The sequence below is a fragment of the Orcinus orca genome, chromosome 3 (genome assembly GCF_937001465.1).
Source record: "Orcinus orca chromosome 3, mOrcOrc1.1, whole genome shotgun sequence".
Lineage (NCBI taxonomy): Eukaryota > Metazoa > Chordata > Mammalia > Artiodactyla > Delphinidae > Orcinus > Orcinus orca.
In genome coordinates this window covers 91641612-91660032 of record NC_064561.1, presented here as the reverse complement: position 1 = coordinate 91660032, position 18421 = coordinate 91641612, and the positions used below count along the sequence as shown (strand labels likewise).

Here is an 18421-nt window from a genome sequence, read left to right as displayed (position 1 = left end):
TCTCAAGTGAAGTCCACTTTCAAAATGTGAATATTTGTCAGTAATGACAACATTACCTTTCAATGTTCTAACTTCTATAGGAGGCTTTAGAATAGATTTATGTATAAGTGTTGAGCCTGTTAACATGAATCCTTTGAAAGAGGCAACTCTCTGTTGGACCTGTGTTCTGCTGTTTGTTTGCTATAACTGCTATGTCCTTTATAAAGCCTCCAGTATATTCTCCAAAAATTACATCCATTTGTCCTAGTCCCATGAAATAACACACTTAATTATATTCATTTTTTAATGTATATCAATAATACATACTGTATAAATATGTTGAAGATGAATATTTGATATCTTATACATAGAAGATGATAAGTGAAGTATTTAATGACTTACCCCTGGGAGATCATATATCATTCATTTAAGCTGGGCAGCACACACATACGAGGCCTGAAGATGTGCTCAGTATTTACACACATTGTTCTCACTGGGACACATCATGGACAAAGATGGGGCAGGTTCTTCCACCACTCCTAGATCAAATGATAAAAGAAATTGTGTATTTTTATGAAAAAATAAGAGACCCCTTGAAAATAATATATATATTATATATCATTTCACTATATGTAATATAGCATATATAATACATATTATATATACTATTATATATAATAGATATTCTCTTGAAGTAAAATTATATATCTATGAGGCAAGATGCTGTATCTTTTAATTATTTTTCGTTTTGACTGTGTTGGGTCTTCGTTGCTGCGCGTGGGATTTTTTCCTCTAGTTGCGGCTAGTGGGGGCTACTCTTCGTTGTGGTACATGGGCTTCTCATTGTGGTGGCTTCTCTTGTTGCAGAGCACGGGCTCTAGTCACGCGGGCTCAGTAGTTGTGGCTCACGGGCTCTAGAGTGCAGGCTTAGTAGTTGTGCAGGCGCATGGGCCTAGCTGCTCCGCGGCATGTGGGAACTTCCCAGACCAGGGCTAGAACCTGTGTCCCCTGCATTGGCAGGCAGATTCTTTCACCACTGTGCCACCAGGGAAGCCCCTCAATTATTTCTTTAGCGCCATGCTTATCATTATGTTTGCAGGACTATCCATGCCATAAGGGTTTCTGAACGAATGGATGTTGCTCATATAGTCTCAAGACTATGTATCCACAGTAAAAATAAAGTTAATGCACTCTGTCTTCCTGGCCAAACTCAAAGGAGGTGCCTGTGTTCCGAACAGTAACTCCCTTATTTAATCAGTTCATCATCATTTATCACCATTAAGAGGTTGTTAAGCAGGATAAGAGCACATATTATAGAGGGAAATAAGACAGGAGGGCAGGCTTAGCCAAAGGGGTCTAGGCTTGGGAAAGGCTGCACTGGGCTAAGGTTAATGTCTCCAGCCTTCCCTTCTTGAGCACCTCCTTCCCTCTCTGGCTCTGAGCTGATCAGCCCTGAGGTCTTCTTTCCCTGTCTCCTGGCTATTTCCGGAACTGTAACTGGGAGTCAGAGTTATGAATACCCTTTGATCAGGACAACCAATTGCAAAATTCTCTAGGGCACCAAAAGCATTTTCCTATTTCAAACCACTTAGTTCTGATTCAGCCATAGCTAACAAGGTGGATTGGTAACTTTAGTGTCTCCCCCAACTTTTATTCTCTCAGTAGTTATCTATAAAAATGCTATTTGACCCAATGGAGAGCCTGTAATTTGGAACATAGGAGAGCAAAAAGATATTAATTGCTTTAAGTTACTAAATTACTTGATCAAATCAGTTTGTTCTAAACTTCATTCATATTCCACGCTCAAAATTTCTGCTACATCCTAATACCATCTGTACTATTATGTATTGTTCTTTAAATCGGCTTGTTTTTAAAAATCAGCCTTGCCCTAATTAGTATTACATGTTGCAAAATGAATTTGACATGCTAACTTTTCTAACAACCATTAGAATATATACATAAATATGAAATCAAAACGTGTTTGTCTACCTGCACACCACCTAAAATCCTTGAATATACCACCAGCAGTACCTGCACACCATTTTCTGCAGCTGGATCAAATTCAGGCCTAAGATCTTTTCTTTCCTAAATCCTGGCATTGAACGGACACACTGAATTTGCTTTGCCAGGTCAAGTGTTCAGTTAGCTGACCCCACTGCTGCATTGCATGTCACCGAAAGGAGACCAGCCCTCAAGCTCTGACAGTTGATAGTTTGCTTCCAGGGCAAGTGAATTAAAACTTCGCTCTTCATCTCTCTGTTCTCTCAATCCTGTTTTCTAGACCCAGAACATCATGTATGACATGATTTCCGACTTAAACGAAAGGAGTGAAGACTTTGAGAAGAGGATCGTTACCCTGGAAACCAAATTGGAGACTTTGATTGGTAGCATCCATGCCCTACCTGGGCTCATAAGCCAGACCATGAGGCAGCAGCAGAGAGATTTCCTTGAGGCTCAGATGGAGAACTACGACAAGCATGTCCCCTACGATGCTGAGCGGTCCCGGTCCTCGTCCAGGAGGCGGCGGTCCTCCTCTACAGCACCACCAACTTCATCAGAGAGTAGCTAGAAGAGAATCAGTTAACCACAAAATAAGACTTTTTGCCATCATATGGTCAATATTTTAGCTTTTATTGTAAAGCCCCTATGGTTCTAATCAGCGTTATCCGGGTTCTGATGTCAGAATCCTGGGAACCTGAACACTAAGTTTTAGGCCAAAATGAGTGAAAACTCTTTTTTTTTTCTTTCAGATGCACAGGGAATGCACCTATTATTGCTATATAGATTGTTCCTCCTGTAATTTCACTAACTTTTTATTCATGCACTTCAGACTTTACTACTACATTATATGATATATAATAAAAAAAAGTTAATTTCTGCACATACTTGTTTGGTCACTTGAGATTTCTAAAGGTTCACTTTTCACATTATTTTCAAGGTGAAATGACTGATTATCACCCGATGCATGTTGATCATTTTTATTTCCCACTTTGCCAATTGGAAGAAGCTTTTCAATTACTCCATACCCTAGTCACTAAGACTTTTCTCTCATTATGAAATATTATAGTCAAAACCATTTGACCCAGCCGGCTTACTATTCTTTTTGAGTTCCCCATGTCTCATTTCTAATTCAGTTTGTTTCCAAATTATGTGGAAAGTGATGCTGTTACATCAAAGCCTGTATATAAACTAGGGGCACAGACGCTTTCAAGAATTATTTTATTCCCAGTTTACCAGCAAATTTACTTGAAGAAAGCATCAGGGTACACCACTGTCTATGAACTGATGTTGCAGAAATTTAGATCTAAACTACTTATTTCATCTCTTCACATGTATTTATTTATCATGAGGGACCCGTGATGCACTCTAAGCGTTTGGATTACACACATGCTTATTCACATATACATGTGATGGCGCAGCTCCTAATAGCATAATCAACATAAATGAGTGTAACTCTTAACATGTCACATACCACCTGGCAAATGGTCTGTACTCTTGGTCTGTGCATATTTGGTACAGGGAGGTGAATGGCAACTAGTAAACTTCACAAGTTTTATTAGGCTTGTTTCACGGGCAGTTAAGATGGGTTTCTGTGAAAGGGAACTGGTCAGTTACTGCTGCAAACACATCTCTTTCCAAATTTACTCTAAGAATCCAGTGGATTTAGAAAAACCACCTTTGAGGTGACAGCAGTGTGGAAGAGCTGGTCAGTGGTAAGGGTAACACATCATAAAAATAAGACTTCATTTGGACAGCTCTTAAACCAACCCTCTTGGGTTGGCCTCAACTTAAAAATGACTCCTTCATTTTCAGAGAAATCTGCTTTTGCCCTCTTCTCCTTTATTCTGCACCATACCCTTTGGTGTGTACCTTACGACATTGCAAGTTGCTAGTATACCAAGTATTTTTCTTCTTTAACACAAAACTAGAGCTATACATTCATCACCTTGCATAATTTAATGAACAAAATCACTTTCATAACTATTCTCTATAACTGAGGCAAAAATCAAACATTTCCATTCAACATCAAGGACATAAAAGTATGATTCCTGTAGATTGCTTGAGAATCACTTACCATTTATTACCCATCCAGAGTGGCTGAAAATGAAGCTCTTTCACGCGTCTTATATATGTCAGTGTAGGACAAAGCCTGGAAATAAGTGAAAGAAAAACTATTAGAGCACTGCTTACCAGAACATACTGCTGAGTTAAACGAACTGCAAGATCCTACTCCATCAGGATTTCTACTTCATGGATGAAATAAAAAATTTTCTTTTATTTATTCTGGGTAACATACAAGAATATTTCAAGTATTTGGTGTGAACACTGGATGTAAGGAAGAGATATTGTGAAAAGATGATTAATTTCTTGCAATTGTTGCAGCTAGTTCTTGTATATGCTATCTCTACTGTGACTGAAAGGCCGAATAGCAGAGAATTCAGTTTAATTATCATCTTACTGATCAATTAGCCCCACCATCCCAGAACACTAGAAGATTAGGGCAAGAATAATGTATTGTTCCTCTGGCTGAAGAAGAGAGAAGAGAGAAGAGAATGTGAGTTTTAATTTAGATTTCATTGTCTGCTGTTTATTCTCCTGTTCCCAATTAACTGCAGCTCATGTAGGATGTAATTCTTTAGTCCAAAATTGATCTTACTTTTCCTGTTTCTTTATGCAAAGTATATGAAGACTGGTGATGATTCAACAAAAGTGTATGATCTCTTGTTTCTGTATTTTAAACAATACCAAATAACCACAGTTTTGAAGAGGAGGTGAGGACTCATCTGTTGCATAGACCTTGTGGTCAGCAATTTGCTGAATGAACCCAACTCTACCTGATATTACCAAGCCTCTCCCCACATGGCTTTTAACATTAAGAAAGATCCTCTGAGGGCTCCTTAGATAACCAGTCTTTAGTGAGATCTATGACTTTCTCTAATTTATACTTTGTTTTCCAAAATTTCTAATGTTAATTGAGTCTGTTACACTTCAACCGACCACATCCTAGCCTGTCTTTTCTCTACAGCCAGTACCAGAACATATGACCACCACAAATCATTGTGAATTACAATAGCACCACCTTCCTCAATAATTTTCTTCATTTCCCCTACTTATACACAGTGTCATGGGTTAGCCACTAGAAAGAAGACTCTATGCTCTCAAAAAAAAATGATGAACCAAAGTCATAACAGGTAGTAGATCTAGGAAATTTCATATGCTTTCTCCCTAATTTCACCTCCATTGGCAACAGTTTTCCAAGAGACTCTCCATCAAGGTATCTGTAATGATCAAATAATTATATTCCAAAACAATATGAGAACTGGGAGAAAAATCTGTTGGTTAGGTTTCATTCAAATCTTGAGAGATGGATTAAAGTTTTACATCCCTACTGTCTTTCAACTTTGCCCAGTCTTGAGAAGTAGAATGACAAAATGGAAAGAATAGGGGGTTAAAACAAGTCAGAATTGGGTTTGGAACTGAGATCTGCTTCTTGCTATAGCTCTACGTACTTGAACAGCCTTAATCCTTCTGAGCCCCCTTTTTCTCATCTACAAAAGGAATATAAAAAGACACAGATATCAGTGGAGCTCTGTAAAGCCTTGCATCTATTTTACCAAATGATGGTAGATATTCTTAACGCTATTTCCAATATAAGGCAATTAAATATTAAACACCCCTAAAATATTACCTACCTTATTATAATTTCAATACCTCGCAGTAGAAGTTATAAATTCTCCCCCTCACCTAATTAATTCTTAGAACAAGTTACTGGACTCTGGATTCATTTATTAATTTCCTGATGCTAGCACTGTTTTTTGTTTAATGTGGTCCTAGACTATCAACAGGTGTACATGCTCTTTGTGATTCTGTCATACTCTTACTTCTTCTTGCCATCCCAGAAAATCTCTTCACAAAAATGATCCAGAAATGCTGATGATGATTGTGCCCTATGCTTAGGACTTGGAATACTTGATTATGGGTGTGCTGGTACCATCGACCAAGACTTGGACCAAAGGGCTCACTTCCTTTTCCAAATCCATCCCTATAGGCTCAAGTCTATGAGCCTTCGCATACTTTCCCTGCCTGTGTAACCCTCCCTGACACAGCGTGTGTGTTCTCGCTGAACTGTCAAGGCAGTCTATTCAGAAAAAATGATCAGACTGGTGGTTTGACAAATAGAGTCCTGGAAGATGTGAGGCCTGGAGCCCCTGCATCAATGGGGATGACAAACGGAATTCTTTCCTCACTGTTGTGAGAAGCCCTGCTGGGCATGCCCTATTTCAGTTTCTTAGGCCAGGAAGCAACAACGACAAAAAGCCCTGTCAGTGATGCTTTCTAATACTTCTTCTATTAAATATGTCACAAGTCAGTGAACCCAGAAATGGAAAATATAATGTCACAGATATTTCTTATTTTGAACTGTTAGAAATACTTTGAATTTTTTTCCCCCCAACCTAGGCTTTTCTCCAGTTATGGGTTTTCCTCTGACCCAATGTTCTTGCTGTCCCTACATGGTAGTGGGGGAGGGGAAGCAGCTACAAAAGTAATTAGAAACCAGTGGGCCTGCTCATCCTGGCAGTGTTAGGACCACTGGATTGGAGCTTGCTCAACTTCAGATCCAGCTAAAAGTAGAGTGTGAGGAAGGCAGTGGTCCACAGACCGTAGCCAAGTAGGAAGCTGAACAGAGGGATACTTCCACTCCAGGCCTCCCACTTTCTTAATAACTTGCCTCCTCTACTCCTTGTTAGGAAAGCAACTCTTGCCTCTCTCCATAGCCCAGCTATTTAGTTATCAATTTCCCTGCGGTCATCTACCGTGGCCAAAAAAAAACAAAAAAGAAAAATCTGGAAACAAGATATATCTTGTTAATCAATCCTAACACTTAAAAAAAATATTTGGGGACAGGGAAATTTAGTGCCCTTAGCTAAGGTGAAAGAAGGAAAATACTTGAGGACTTTAACTCAAAGAAAAAATGAACATGCACTGTGGGATGTTTTGCAGATATGAGGGACAAGGGACTCAGGTCACAGAACAAACTGTGTTCCCACCCATGCTCTGAGGCCAGGCCACCTATCACCTCTGCTAAAACTGGGCAGTTACTGAGCCCTCAGTCATGCAGGCCAACACCTCACGTGCTTATAGAGACTGTGGCCACCAGCCCTCCTCAGATGGAGGGTGAGGGATGAGATGTGACAGTAAAATAAAGATATTGGCATCTTCACTGTAAAGAAAGAATCAAAACTGCTTTAGGAAGAAGACATTTGGTACAGCATACAACAAAAATCTAACACCTTCTGGTCATAACATTCTAAATCTACATTATTCTGTCTAAAAGCCCAGAATCTTCACCATGCCACCAACTATCCCTTTCAGGGGCCTAGAGTAGATGCAGCCTGTCTCTTCGGTTTTTACAGACATAATGTGATGACGTGTCACTGAGTCTGACTACCTATCATCCCTCTAGCTCATTCATTCTCACTTTCATTTGATATACTGCTTATAAATGGAATTGTTAGGTCAAACATTCATATTTTGGGGAATATAAGTCCAAACTTAGCCTTTCTGTTGGATAAAACCACGGTGCTTCAGAGAGAAAACTGACAGTGACTAGATAAAAGGCTTTAAGTGAGCCAATATTTTTATTTTTGAATTTGTAGAGGGAAAAACATATACTGTAAAGAAGTTTTGGCATCCCTTAAATATGACTGCAATAGGGCATTTTCACTTACTTTCTTTAAAACCTTAATTCTATATTACTTGTATATGTTCTAAACCATGTTCAGGGAGTTTGAGGATTATAATTAACAGAGAGCACTGGCAACAAAGGTGTTATTGCTCTTAAATCAGGCTGCAGTGGAGAACAAAAAGGTAACAAAAATTTTCTAGTGATTGGGCAATATCCCCAGTGTGAAATCCTTTGTACCTGCATTAGATTCCTGTCCCCTCTCTTTTCTAGAAAGAATCACATTAAGAGGATACTTTTTCTGTATCAATAATAGAGAGGACCTGAAAGATTAGTAAAAAGCCAAATGCTGCTTTTTAAGAAGCAGTGTTTGATTTTATTTGAAGATTAAATGTTTAGAGGAAAAACTCTTTGCAACAGTATTTAATGAAAACTTGTTTATAAAAAGGGTGACAATAAAGGTATAACATGTGTTTTCATTTCTGGCTTTGATAATTAGAAAACTATAAATTAAAATGATTTTGGAAAAGCAAAAAACCCCAGCAAGAAAGCACAAAAATGAGAAAGCACAAAGCAAGCAGTCCAAAGTAAAATGTAACATGACAGCCTGACAAGCGCACAAGATGGTTTAATTTATACTCATCAAGAACAGAAACTATAAGATTGAGTTCAACACAAAATGCATCCATGTGCTTTTTAGAAAAGACATAAAATTATAGAAAAAAGTTAAAACCCAAATTACAGCAGATAATTTAGGCTAGTGCAAACAAACAGAAACGGTGGTAGCAATATTCATTTCAGATTAATGGAATTTAAGAGAAAAAATAAGAAGTTATAAGAGGAAGACTATGTTAGATTGATCACTGAAGAGAAAGCTGACATGAATTGTATGCACTAAAGAGCAAAGCATGTAAAGGAAACCTATCAGAAATAAAAGAAAAAACAATTGTTGTGGTAGATTTTAAGATCCCTTTCAGCCTGGAGGGATGAAATGAACCAAAAATTAATAGTCATGGTATCAAGAAAAATAAATATTATCAGAATTGGCCTAAGAACTAACAGAAACATGAAAGATGTACTTTTTAATAAATGACCTGGAGGAACTAGGTAGGCATTTTTAAAACGATAATACTAGTTCCATGCTTTACATCATAAAAAAGATTAAACTCCAAATGAATCAGAGAGCTCAAAGTGAAAACTAAAACTACTCAAGTATTAGAATACAACATGGATGAATTTCTCTAAAACCTAGGTATAATGGAAGGTTTTCTAGACTCCAGAGGCAATAAAAGACTGATTAATTTGGCTACATAAAAATAAAAGAACTATTGCATAGCAATAGAAGAAAAGATGGTAACCAAACTTAAAAGAAGGTGATTAAACTGGAAGAAATATTTGCAACATTTATCACAGACACAGGACCAAAATCTCTAACATAGAGAAAGAATTCCTAAAATTGAGATAAAAAGTTCTAAACCCTGATAGAAAATAGAAAAATGGGCAAAAAACAGATGACTTACCAAAAAGGGATATAAACTAATTCTTAAACAGATCACAAGATATGCATTTCATTCATAAGAGAAATGCAAATTTAAACTACACTGATATACCACTTCTCACCCATTAAACTGGCAAAAATTAAAAGTTTGACAACCTAGTTTTCTGGGAAGTGGGTATACAAGCACTTCAATACTTTGCATGTGGGAATGTCAAAGGGTCCAACCCTCTGGAAGGAAATTTGACAGTATCTAAGGAAACTACAGTGGATTTCTTTTTGAACCAGAAATCCTTCTTTTAAGTTTTTTCTCTGAAGATTTAACTTCAACATTATGTAAGTATATACAAACAAGGTCATAAATTATAGCATTACTTTTAATTGCAAAACATCAGATACAATGTAAATGCCGACATTTTAAAATGGTTGTTCAAAATGGAATACTATGCAGCTGCATAAAAGACCAACGAAGATCTAGCTGAACAAATAGGGAATGACTTCCAGGATTTACTGATAAATGTCAAGAAAGCGAAGTGTAACTGTATATATATGTAATGGTATATATATATATATGTGTATATATATATATGTATACATATATGTATGTATAAAAAATACACCTATTTTTGCAAAAAGAAATACTGGAAGGATGAGCCAGAAAGTAATGAAACTATACCTACAGGGCACAGGTGGGAATAGGGTGGAAGGGATGGGGAAGAGTAGCTGACACTTATCCGTGCATATTATTAACAATTTTTACTTTTTGAATCATGTTAATATTTTTGTGCTCAAAAAATTCTATCAACAAGAATATGGGAAAAACCCTAAAATGGAACACAAACAAAATAAACCTCATTGTATTTCAAAAGAAAAATAGAACCATATCAACGTGCGTGTGTTGAGGGGGGAAAAACCTTAGTAATATTTTACAATTTTTTATTTTGTACTAGTCATATATTTACAGAAAAGCTGCAAAAAACAAGAATTCCCTTATATCCCTTACTTTGCTTTCCCTAATGTTAACACCTTACGTAACCAGAGTATACTTATAAAAACAAATTAACGGGGCTTCCCTGGTGGCGCAGTGCTTGAGAGTCCGCCTGCCAATGCAGGGGACACGGGTTCGTGCCCGGTCCGGGAAGATCCCACATGCTGCAGAGCGGCTGGGCCCGTGAGCCATGGGCGCTGAGCCTGCGCGTCCGGAGCCTGTGCTCCGCAATGGGAGAGGCCACAACAGTGAGAGGCCCGCATATCGCAAAAAACAAACAACAACAAAAAAACAAATTAACGGGCTTTCCTGGTGGCGCAGTGGTTGAGAATCTGCCTGCTAATGCAGGGGACACGGGTTCGAGCCCTGGTCTGGGAGGATCCCACATGGCGCGGAGCAACTGGGCCCGTGAGCCACGACTACTGAGCCTGCGCGTCTGGAGCCTGTGCTCCACAACAAGAGAGGCTGCCATAGTGAGAGGCCCGCGTACCGCGATGAAGAGTGGCCCCCGTTTGCCACAACTAGAGAAAGCCCTCGCACAGAAATGAAGACGCAACACAGCAAAAATAAATTAATTAATAAACTCCTACCCACAACATCTTCTTTAAAAACAAAACAAAACTAAACAAAACAACTTAACATCGGTACAGTATCAACTAATCAACAGACCTTTAAGAACCTCAGTCTAAAGAAATTTATTAGGCTTGCTTTTCACAGTAGAGTGGGTTAGCGTTTCTGAAACTATTTTCTGTATAGTGGAAGGTTGAGAAAATGAGTAAATCTATTGAGGACAGTGGGACCAGGTTTCTCACTGTTGAAGAAGGGAGTTACCAGTGCAGAATGGCATTAGGCTGGGAACAACCTTGTGCCACTGCAACGGAGGTGGAGGCGTCAGTATGGACTCATGGATACAGAAATAGATAGAGATATATTTTTAAATAAACATATGTTTGTGTGCTTGTTTCCTAATTATGTTTACCGAAAACACCTAGAAGCAAAAAAAAAAAAAAAAAAAAAAAAAAAAAAAAAAAAATCCCAAACCTAGTGCTCCAATGTTGTATTCTTAAAACAACTGAATACCATCCTCCTTGTAGAAATGCAGATTCCAGGAATAGGGCAGGGAAGTTTCAGATAAGCCTGGTCATCTTATGCCTAAGAATAAGAAATATTCAAGTGAGAACATGAGGACATTAAAGGCACAAAGGCCAGCCTGAAGAGGCACACATCATAAAATCATAAATCTGGGATAACTGGAGCATCAAAAATACTGAATATTAATAGTTTATAACCCATCAAATTAAAACAGAATGCATGAATCCATGCTTAATAAATAAAAAAGCAATACTCTTCCTTATAGTGGGTGAAAGTTTGTGGAGAACAGTGTGGATTTTTACAAAGTATCAAAATATCTCCCAATACATTATTCTACTAATTACAAAGGGTTAATTGTAATTTTACTGTTGAAAGAAAAAAAGTAAAGAAAAACCTACTGACCACGTCCTTAACCAAGGAAATGAAGTAATATCACCAATAATGGTTCAGGCCAATGTCATATGCCTCCTGATATGATGCAATAAGGAGGGTGCATCATGTGTGTGATATTCCTGCCAAAAATGCACACCTGAATCTAGTGATGAGGACCTAGCAGACAGTCCAAAAACACAGACCCAAAACAATGCAAATTGATTTTTTTAAAAAACCAACCTATACTCTTCAAAACTCTCAATTTTAGAAAAGACAATGAAAGCCTGAGAAAATATTCCAGATTAAGAGAAACTGAATATATATAACAACTAAATGCTAGTCATGTTTCTGGATTTGATCCTGGACCAGGAGAAAAAAATTATGAAGGACATTTACAGGGAAAACTGGCAAAATCTGAATACGGACTATGGATTAGGTAATAGTTTTGTATCAATCTTAAATTTTCTTATTTTGCTAAAGATATTGTGATTATAAATGACAAGGCTTTGTTCTTAAAAAATACACGTTTAAGAATTTTTCATAAAGGAGCTTAATGTCTTCAGCTTACTCCCAAATGATCCAGAAAAATATCACCTGTCGTGAGGCAGAAAACGGGGAGGGAGTGGGGGGTTGAAGGGAGACTGATAAAGCACTATGGAAAAAATGTTAATAATTAGGGAATTTAGTTAAAAGCTATACCAAAGTTCTTTGTATTATCTCTACAGCTTTTCTGTAAGTTTGAAATTATATCTCAATTCTATCAAAAGGAAAGTATATCAATAAGAAGAGTTCTTTACAGAAAATAAAAAGAATGGGATAGGTCTAATACAGTCATGGAAAGCTCTCCAAGGCATAGTATTATAGTTTTCTTTTTAAACTTGGAAAACAAATTCATTATTACCCCACTTACGTCACACACAAAACCATACATGTCTCTGCATTCATATTCATATGTGCAAAGGCTATTAGAATGCTACCTCTCCTCTGGGGCTCAGTTCAAATACTCCTTCCTCTGTAGCCTTCCCTGCTCATCCCAGTTGAAAATAAATGCTCCTTCCTCTGGGCAGACAGTTTCCACATTTTCCTCGTGTGCTTAACACACCCTGCCTCTTGCTGCAGCTGAGACATACAAGACCTCTCACCCATGAACGGAGAACAGACTCGTGTTTATCTGGGTACCCCTCAAAGAATCAAAGCCTGGTGAATTCTACGCGCTACGTGCCCGTGAATGCTCGTTAACTGAACAGAAATATGTTGGCCTTGCAGCCAGTATCCTAGCAAGGATCCTCGATCCTGATTAGAAGAAAAATATTCCTTGTCTCCTATCAGTGCGTTTGGAGTTCTAAGTGTTCTCAAGAGATTATCCTGAGCAGTCAGTTGCTCTTCACCTAGAACTTGATCTGGAGCTCCTGCTGCTTGGAGCCCTCCAGCAGGCTGAACGCGGCTGAACCACACCACGGCCAGGCTCCAGGGATATTTGCTTTCAAACACTTAACATTTGCTTTGTGTTACCCTTTTATTAGGAAGATTAAAATGGAAAGGGAAGCAAGTGAGGCAGGGCTTTCTTCTTTTCTCTCTGCAAGAACAGCTTGTTTCCATGACATTTATACAGGGAGCTTTTTCTAAATGACAAGCAGATTGTTAGAAGATGTTATTTTCTGTCTCTTTGCTTTGGATCTTCACGTAGTGGGTGTAATGTAAGAGAGACAGCCTCACTAGGAGGGTGACTGTCAGGTATATGGATTCGGCAGGGGATCGGGTAGGGGTTTGTTGAATCTATTCTGTTGGGGTTGCCATAGCAGCAGCCTAACAGATTCTGGCTAGAAGTTGTAAGATGTATTCGTGTTGTTATTTTTTACATGGAGTAACATTTCTGCAGATATAAGTGTCTGCTCTTTTTAGCCTTTTCTCTTAGTGAAGAAAATTGAAGGCTCAAAGAAGAAGCCATCCGGGGGGCAGCAAGAAGTCTGAGCACCCAGACCCAGATGAAGTGGCCAGGTTTAGGCTGAGGTCCGGGCCTGTCTTCTGCACAAAAGAGGTCAGCCTGGAGGCCATGACAATGGACGAAGGGAACGCCAGTCCCTCCCCGCCTGACCCCAGCCACACTCCATGCATGTAAGGGGTTACCATCACCTCCCATGCGCATCACACTGTGCTGGTTACAAATTTGCTTTCCCTCATGTCACCCTTTTGAGAGAACTCAGGAGACTGGCTTTATCTTACATCACACATCTCTCCTTTTACTAAGCCCATCACCATTCTCACTGTTACTGCCTTGGTTCAGGCCTCATCACCATTCCCATGGGTTTGGCCACTGCGTTTCTGAGATCTTGGCATCCTCTGTGGGGGTGGGGGCTGGGATGGGGGAGGGGGGAGATAAACTACCCTACAAAACAAACTTTCTTATGTCATTCCTCCTCATGGAAGAACACAATTGGCTCCCTGCTGTCTACAAGACAAATCCTAAACTTCTTAGGCTCTTCACACCTAGTTCCAAATGTCCTTTCTCCCTTGCACTTTCCCTGACTGTGCTAGCTGCCCCTACCCCCGAGCATCCTACAGTGTGTTCCTCACACACATTATGCATGGAATTACCACTATCTGCCCACAGATTTTTGTTAGTTTGGTCAGCAGAGCTTTTAGAAAATAATTTTGAGCTTGAATAACTCTAAACAGGCATACACTCTTCCGTTTACCACAGGCTCCTGTGGTATCTCTGCCTACCCCCGCTCCTCTTGGCTTATTTATATCACTTGCTTGGCCCCTGAAGGCATTGAAATTTATGCCTCTTGATCCAGAACTGCATTTCCTTCCTGGGAATTAAATCCCCACCATCATGATCTAGAACAAATATCACCTACCAATTTAAAACATGGCACGACTTGCCCAGGAAGGTGGGCTGCTGCATTTGCTGGGCTCCCTCCCACTCTCCTCATTCCTCTACAACAGCACTGATGTATTATTATAATTAACATAAAATTATGTTTATGTCCTTCTACTCAAACCATATTGTCAGCTTCCTCAGAAAAAATCAATCTTAAACTATTCTATATACGCACTGACAGGCAGAGTGCTGGACTGTGTGAAAATTTGTTAGATAAATGAACACCATTTTACAGGTGGCAAAACCAGATCTCAAGCTGGTTAAGCATATTCAATGGCACAGACCCAGTAACGGGCAATGCCTGAAGTTGAGTCCTGGTCTTCTAACTCTAAGACCAGGTTTTTCACAGGTTCCCACACTCCCAGAGCCTCAGAAGCAAAAAGGTCACCATTCCTTTGTTCTAGTTAATTGTCTTCACTGTGTATAGCTGGGTCCTTACATCAGGGAGGTCTCTAAGCTAAAACATTAAGTCCATCTGACATTTGTGGTAGAGAGACTAGCAATAAAATATAAATATTCCCAAACATTCTCCTTCCCTCACCTTCTAAGGAGTAGTTTGGCTCTGGGTCTACTGTTGTATCTTCAAGGACAATGGAATGAAGCAGGAATGAAGGAACAAGCCCAAAGAAGGGGGTAGATGGTTCTAAGAGAGTAACTTGAGGAATGTGGAGTAGAAAAGATTGAGTGAAGAAATGAAAAGATGGGAAGGGAAATAAGAGAAGCTACTGAGTCATGTGAGAGTTGGTAAACCATGGCTCAAGAAAAGTTTTAGGAAGTTTTGCTGCACATGGAGTTGTTTAATTTTCTGCCTCACCTCTCCCATGAAGAATGCCATCTTGTAGAGGTCTCTATGACCTCTCCTCCAAGCCCTCGGAGTCCTATTTGTGTTTGTCTGGGATATGCCACAGTGCTGTGTTATGCAAAACAATAGCATCAAATCTCAGAGCCATTCGTAACATATTTACTTATTGTCTCATGTCCAAACTTAAGAATGAAGTAGAGAGGAGGTGGCATGTGAGGCAGATACCATCAGGGACAGATTAATGTGGTCTTCTTGAGGAACTGACCTTTTATCATTATGAAGTGGCCCTAATCATCTCTAGTAATTCTTCTTGTCTTGAAGTCTTCTTTGTCTGAAATCATTTGAGCTAATCTATCTTTCTTATGATTAGTGTTTGCATGGATATCATTTTCCATATTTTTACTTTCCATTTGTCTGTGTATTTACTTCTAAAGTGAATCTCTTGCAAACAGCAAATAATTGGGTCTTGCTTTTCATTTTTATTTTATTTTATTTTATTTTTTTGTGGTACATGGGCCTCTCACTGTTGTGGTCTCTCCCTTTGCGGAGCACAGGCTCCGGACGCGCAGGCTCAGCGGCCATGGCTCACGGGCCTAGCCGCTCCGTGGCATGTGGGATCTTCCCGGACCGGGGCACAAACCCATGTTCCCTGCATCGGCAGGCAGACTCTCAACCACTGCCCCACCAGGGAAGCCCCTTGCTTTTCATTTTTAATCCAGTCTAATAATCTCTGCCTTTAACTGAAATGGTTGGTCCATTTACATTGAATGTAATCACTGATGTGGCTGAGTGTAAGTCTACACCTTGCTGGGGTTTTTTCTACGTGTTCTATCTGGTTTTTGTTCCTCCTTTCCTATCTCCTTTTCAGTTAATTGAATAAATTTTAGTATTCCATGTTAAAAAAAAAAAAACTTAAGAATCATCTTATTAGATATTAGAGCAGAGGTCCAGAAAAACCACATGATTTATTGAGTTTCTTCCAAAGTCAGAAGAGATAATAAAATAAAATTTTTTTTTCAGACATTGAGAAAGGGCAGCCTGAAGATAAAATAGAAGAGCTAGGATCCTCCAGGATGCTAATAAATAAATTACAAGCAAGGTGAATTAAAGAAAAAAAATCTTTTGTGTGAAAAGCCAAAGTTTTCAACCATGAAACACATTGCTCTTCTGTTGGATGGGATTTGTAATCCACATTTTATCAACCCCCTGCATCTCTGCTCCTCTATCTAAAGTAGGAACAAATGAAGCAATGCCTAAAATTCCTGTGTAGACAATAAAACTCTTCACTAATATGCACAGAACCATTACTATTTGTTTCACCAGCTTTCTCCAGTCTATCCATTTTTTAATCAACTTAAGGTCATGGCAAAGACATCCTGATAGCCACGTTTCTTGAAATCTTTCACTCAGTAACTACATTTTCCCTCCTTTACATATCATACAGCATAGTGCAGCTGCATAAAGAGAAAACACTTTTGCATTATAATTGAAACGATGTTTCAGACATGGCTTAAAGAGGTGAGGAGAAATACTCTGAGAGGCAGGAGGTGACAAAACATTCAAATCAGACATGAGCCAGCTGAAGGCACGTATGGTATACACACATTTAAGGATGTTGGGTTGAATAATTCAGCAATATACTGGTTGGCTAGTATGCTTGACTTCCTCCATTTCTGCCATCAACTGACTGTGTGACTGCCCAGAGTATTCAAGCTTTCTAGTTCTCTAATTTTTCAAGTATACTGTGTTCATACATTAGAGTACTTAATATTGTGTTAAGGCATTAATTCTCCCTGAATTGATCTATAGACTAAGGTTATCTCATTAAAACCTCAGCAAGTATTTCTGTAAAATTTGACAGGCTGATTAAAAAATGGAAATGCAAATGCAAATGAACTAATATAGCCAAAACAACATTGAAAAAGAAGAAAAGATCTGGAGGAGTCAAAGTACCTGATTTCAAGATTTATTTGAAATCAGTGTGATACTGACATAATGGTATAATATATAAATCAACGGAACAGAAGAGAGTCCATAAAGTTACAAATAAATTTATAAATATTCAGAGAGAATATATGTAATGTATATATGTGTGTGTGTGTGTCTACACATGCACCAAGATAATTAAACAAGGAAAGGGTAATTTTTCAACAAGTGGGACTGAACAGTTAGATATCCATATTTTTTAAAAGTAAAACTGACCCTTATGTCATAACACACATAAAAATTGGGAACTAGAGCAATTGTTTTTAGTTTTCCAAAATGCCACAGGGTTTGGTAGTCCAAAGACAAATTATCTATCCATAAGTTTCTGTATGTTCTCTAATGGGTTTCCTGACAATTCTGTTCAAAGTAAATGAACACTACCATGAGTCCAATGCCCTTCTTAGAGAAACTAATTTCTATGAAAGCATCAATGGAGATTCTATTTTTTATGCTACATACATTTTATAAAGAAAAATGCCACTGTCATCCAGAGAAAATGCTTTTCAATTTCATGAACTTATTATTAAACCCACATTTGCTATTTATTCTATCATCATAGTCTTTAAGCAACAGTGAAAAGCTTTAGAAGTGTTTGGGTTTTAATGTTATTTTTGTTACCTTCATAAAACTAGCAATTTAGGACACTTTGGCACCCAAAGAAGCTGACAGCTACTGACATTGCAAATTTAAGAAATGCTGTACTTGGTATAGTTAAAAATCATCCAAGCATGTAAACTTTGCTGAATGACCATTCAGATGTGCTTAACTATGCAAGTGATTAGCTTCTTTATTGCCATAGTCCATCATTTTCAATTATCTCTAAGAAAAAATAGACTGATTTGCTAACTTCATGCAAGGCAGTAAGAGATAGTCATGGATCAGTGATTTAAGAAAATATTGGCAAAAGTTAACAACCATTTATTAGGACACTCCTATGTGCTTGATACTGTATTGGATGTGAAATCCAAAAATGGGTAAGACATATTCTCTTATGTAGGAATCCAGACATGTGTCTCTGCGGAGTTCAGGTAAAATGTACCTGGATTAGCTTAGATTAATTCTGTAATTGCTTCAGTTTTCTACTCAGGCTCTAACAATGTGATCTTGATCTGACAGATAAAGTGAACTGGGAATCAGAT

At 38.4% G+C, this 18421-nt stretch overlaps 1 protein-coding gene and 1 long non-coding RNA gene across 4 annotated transcripts in view; one reads left to right on the top strand and one right to left on the bottom strand.

The window, feature by feature from the left end:
• Positions 1 to 2722, top strand: part of KCNN2 (potassium calcium-activated channel subfamily N member 2) — a 181592-nt gene extending 178870 nt beyond the window's left edge. For 2 of the 3 annotated variants that reach the window (XM_004267462.4, XM_049707490.1), the window contains exon 8: positions 2261 to 2722. In XM_004267462.4, coding sequence (XP_004267510.4) covers positions 2261 to 2548 — 288 coding nt within the window. In that variant the 3' untranslated portion in view covers positions 2549 to 2722. The remainder of the gene's footprint in view (positions 1 to 2260) is intronic. The other variant, XM_033423786.2, reaches the window with a different exon arrangement.
• An 8415-nt stretch (positions 2723 to 11137) lies between these two features.
• The window catches only part of LOC125963886 (uncharacterized), a 33840-nt gene continuing 26556 nt past the window's right edge, over positions 11138 to 18421 (bottom strand). Inside the window, exon 2 of the long non-coding RNA XR_007476311.1 lies at positions 11138 to 11193. This is a non-coding gene — a long non-coding RNA (uncharacterized LOC125963886). The remainder of the gene's footprint in view (positions 11194 to 18421) is intronic.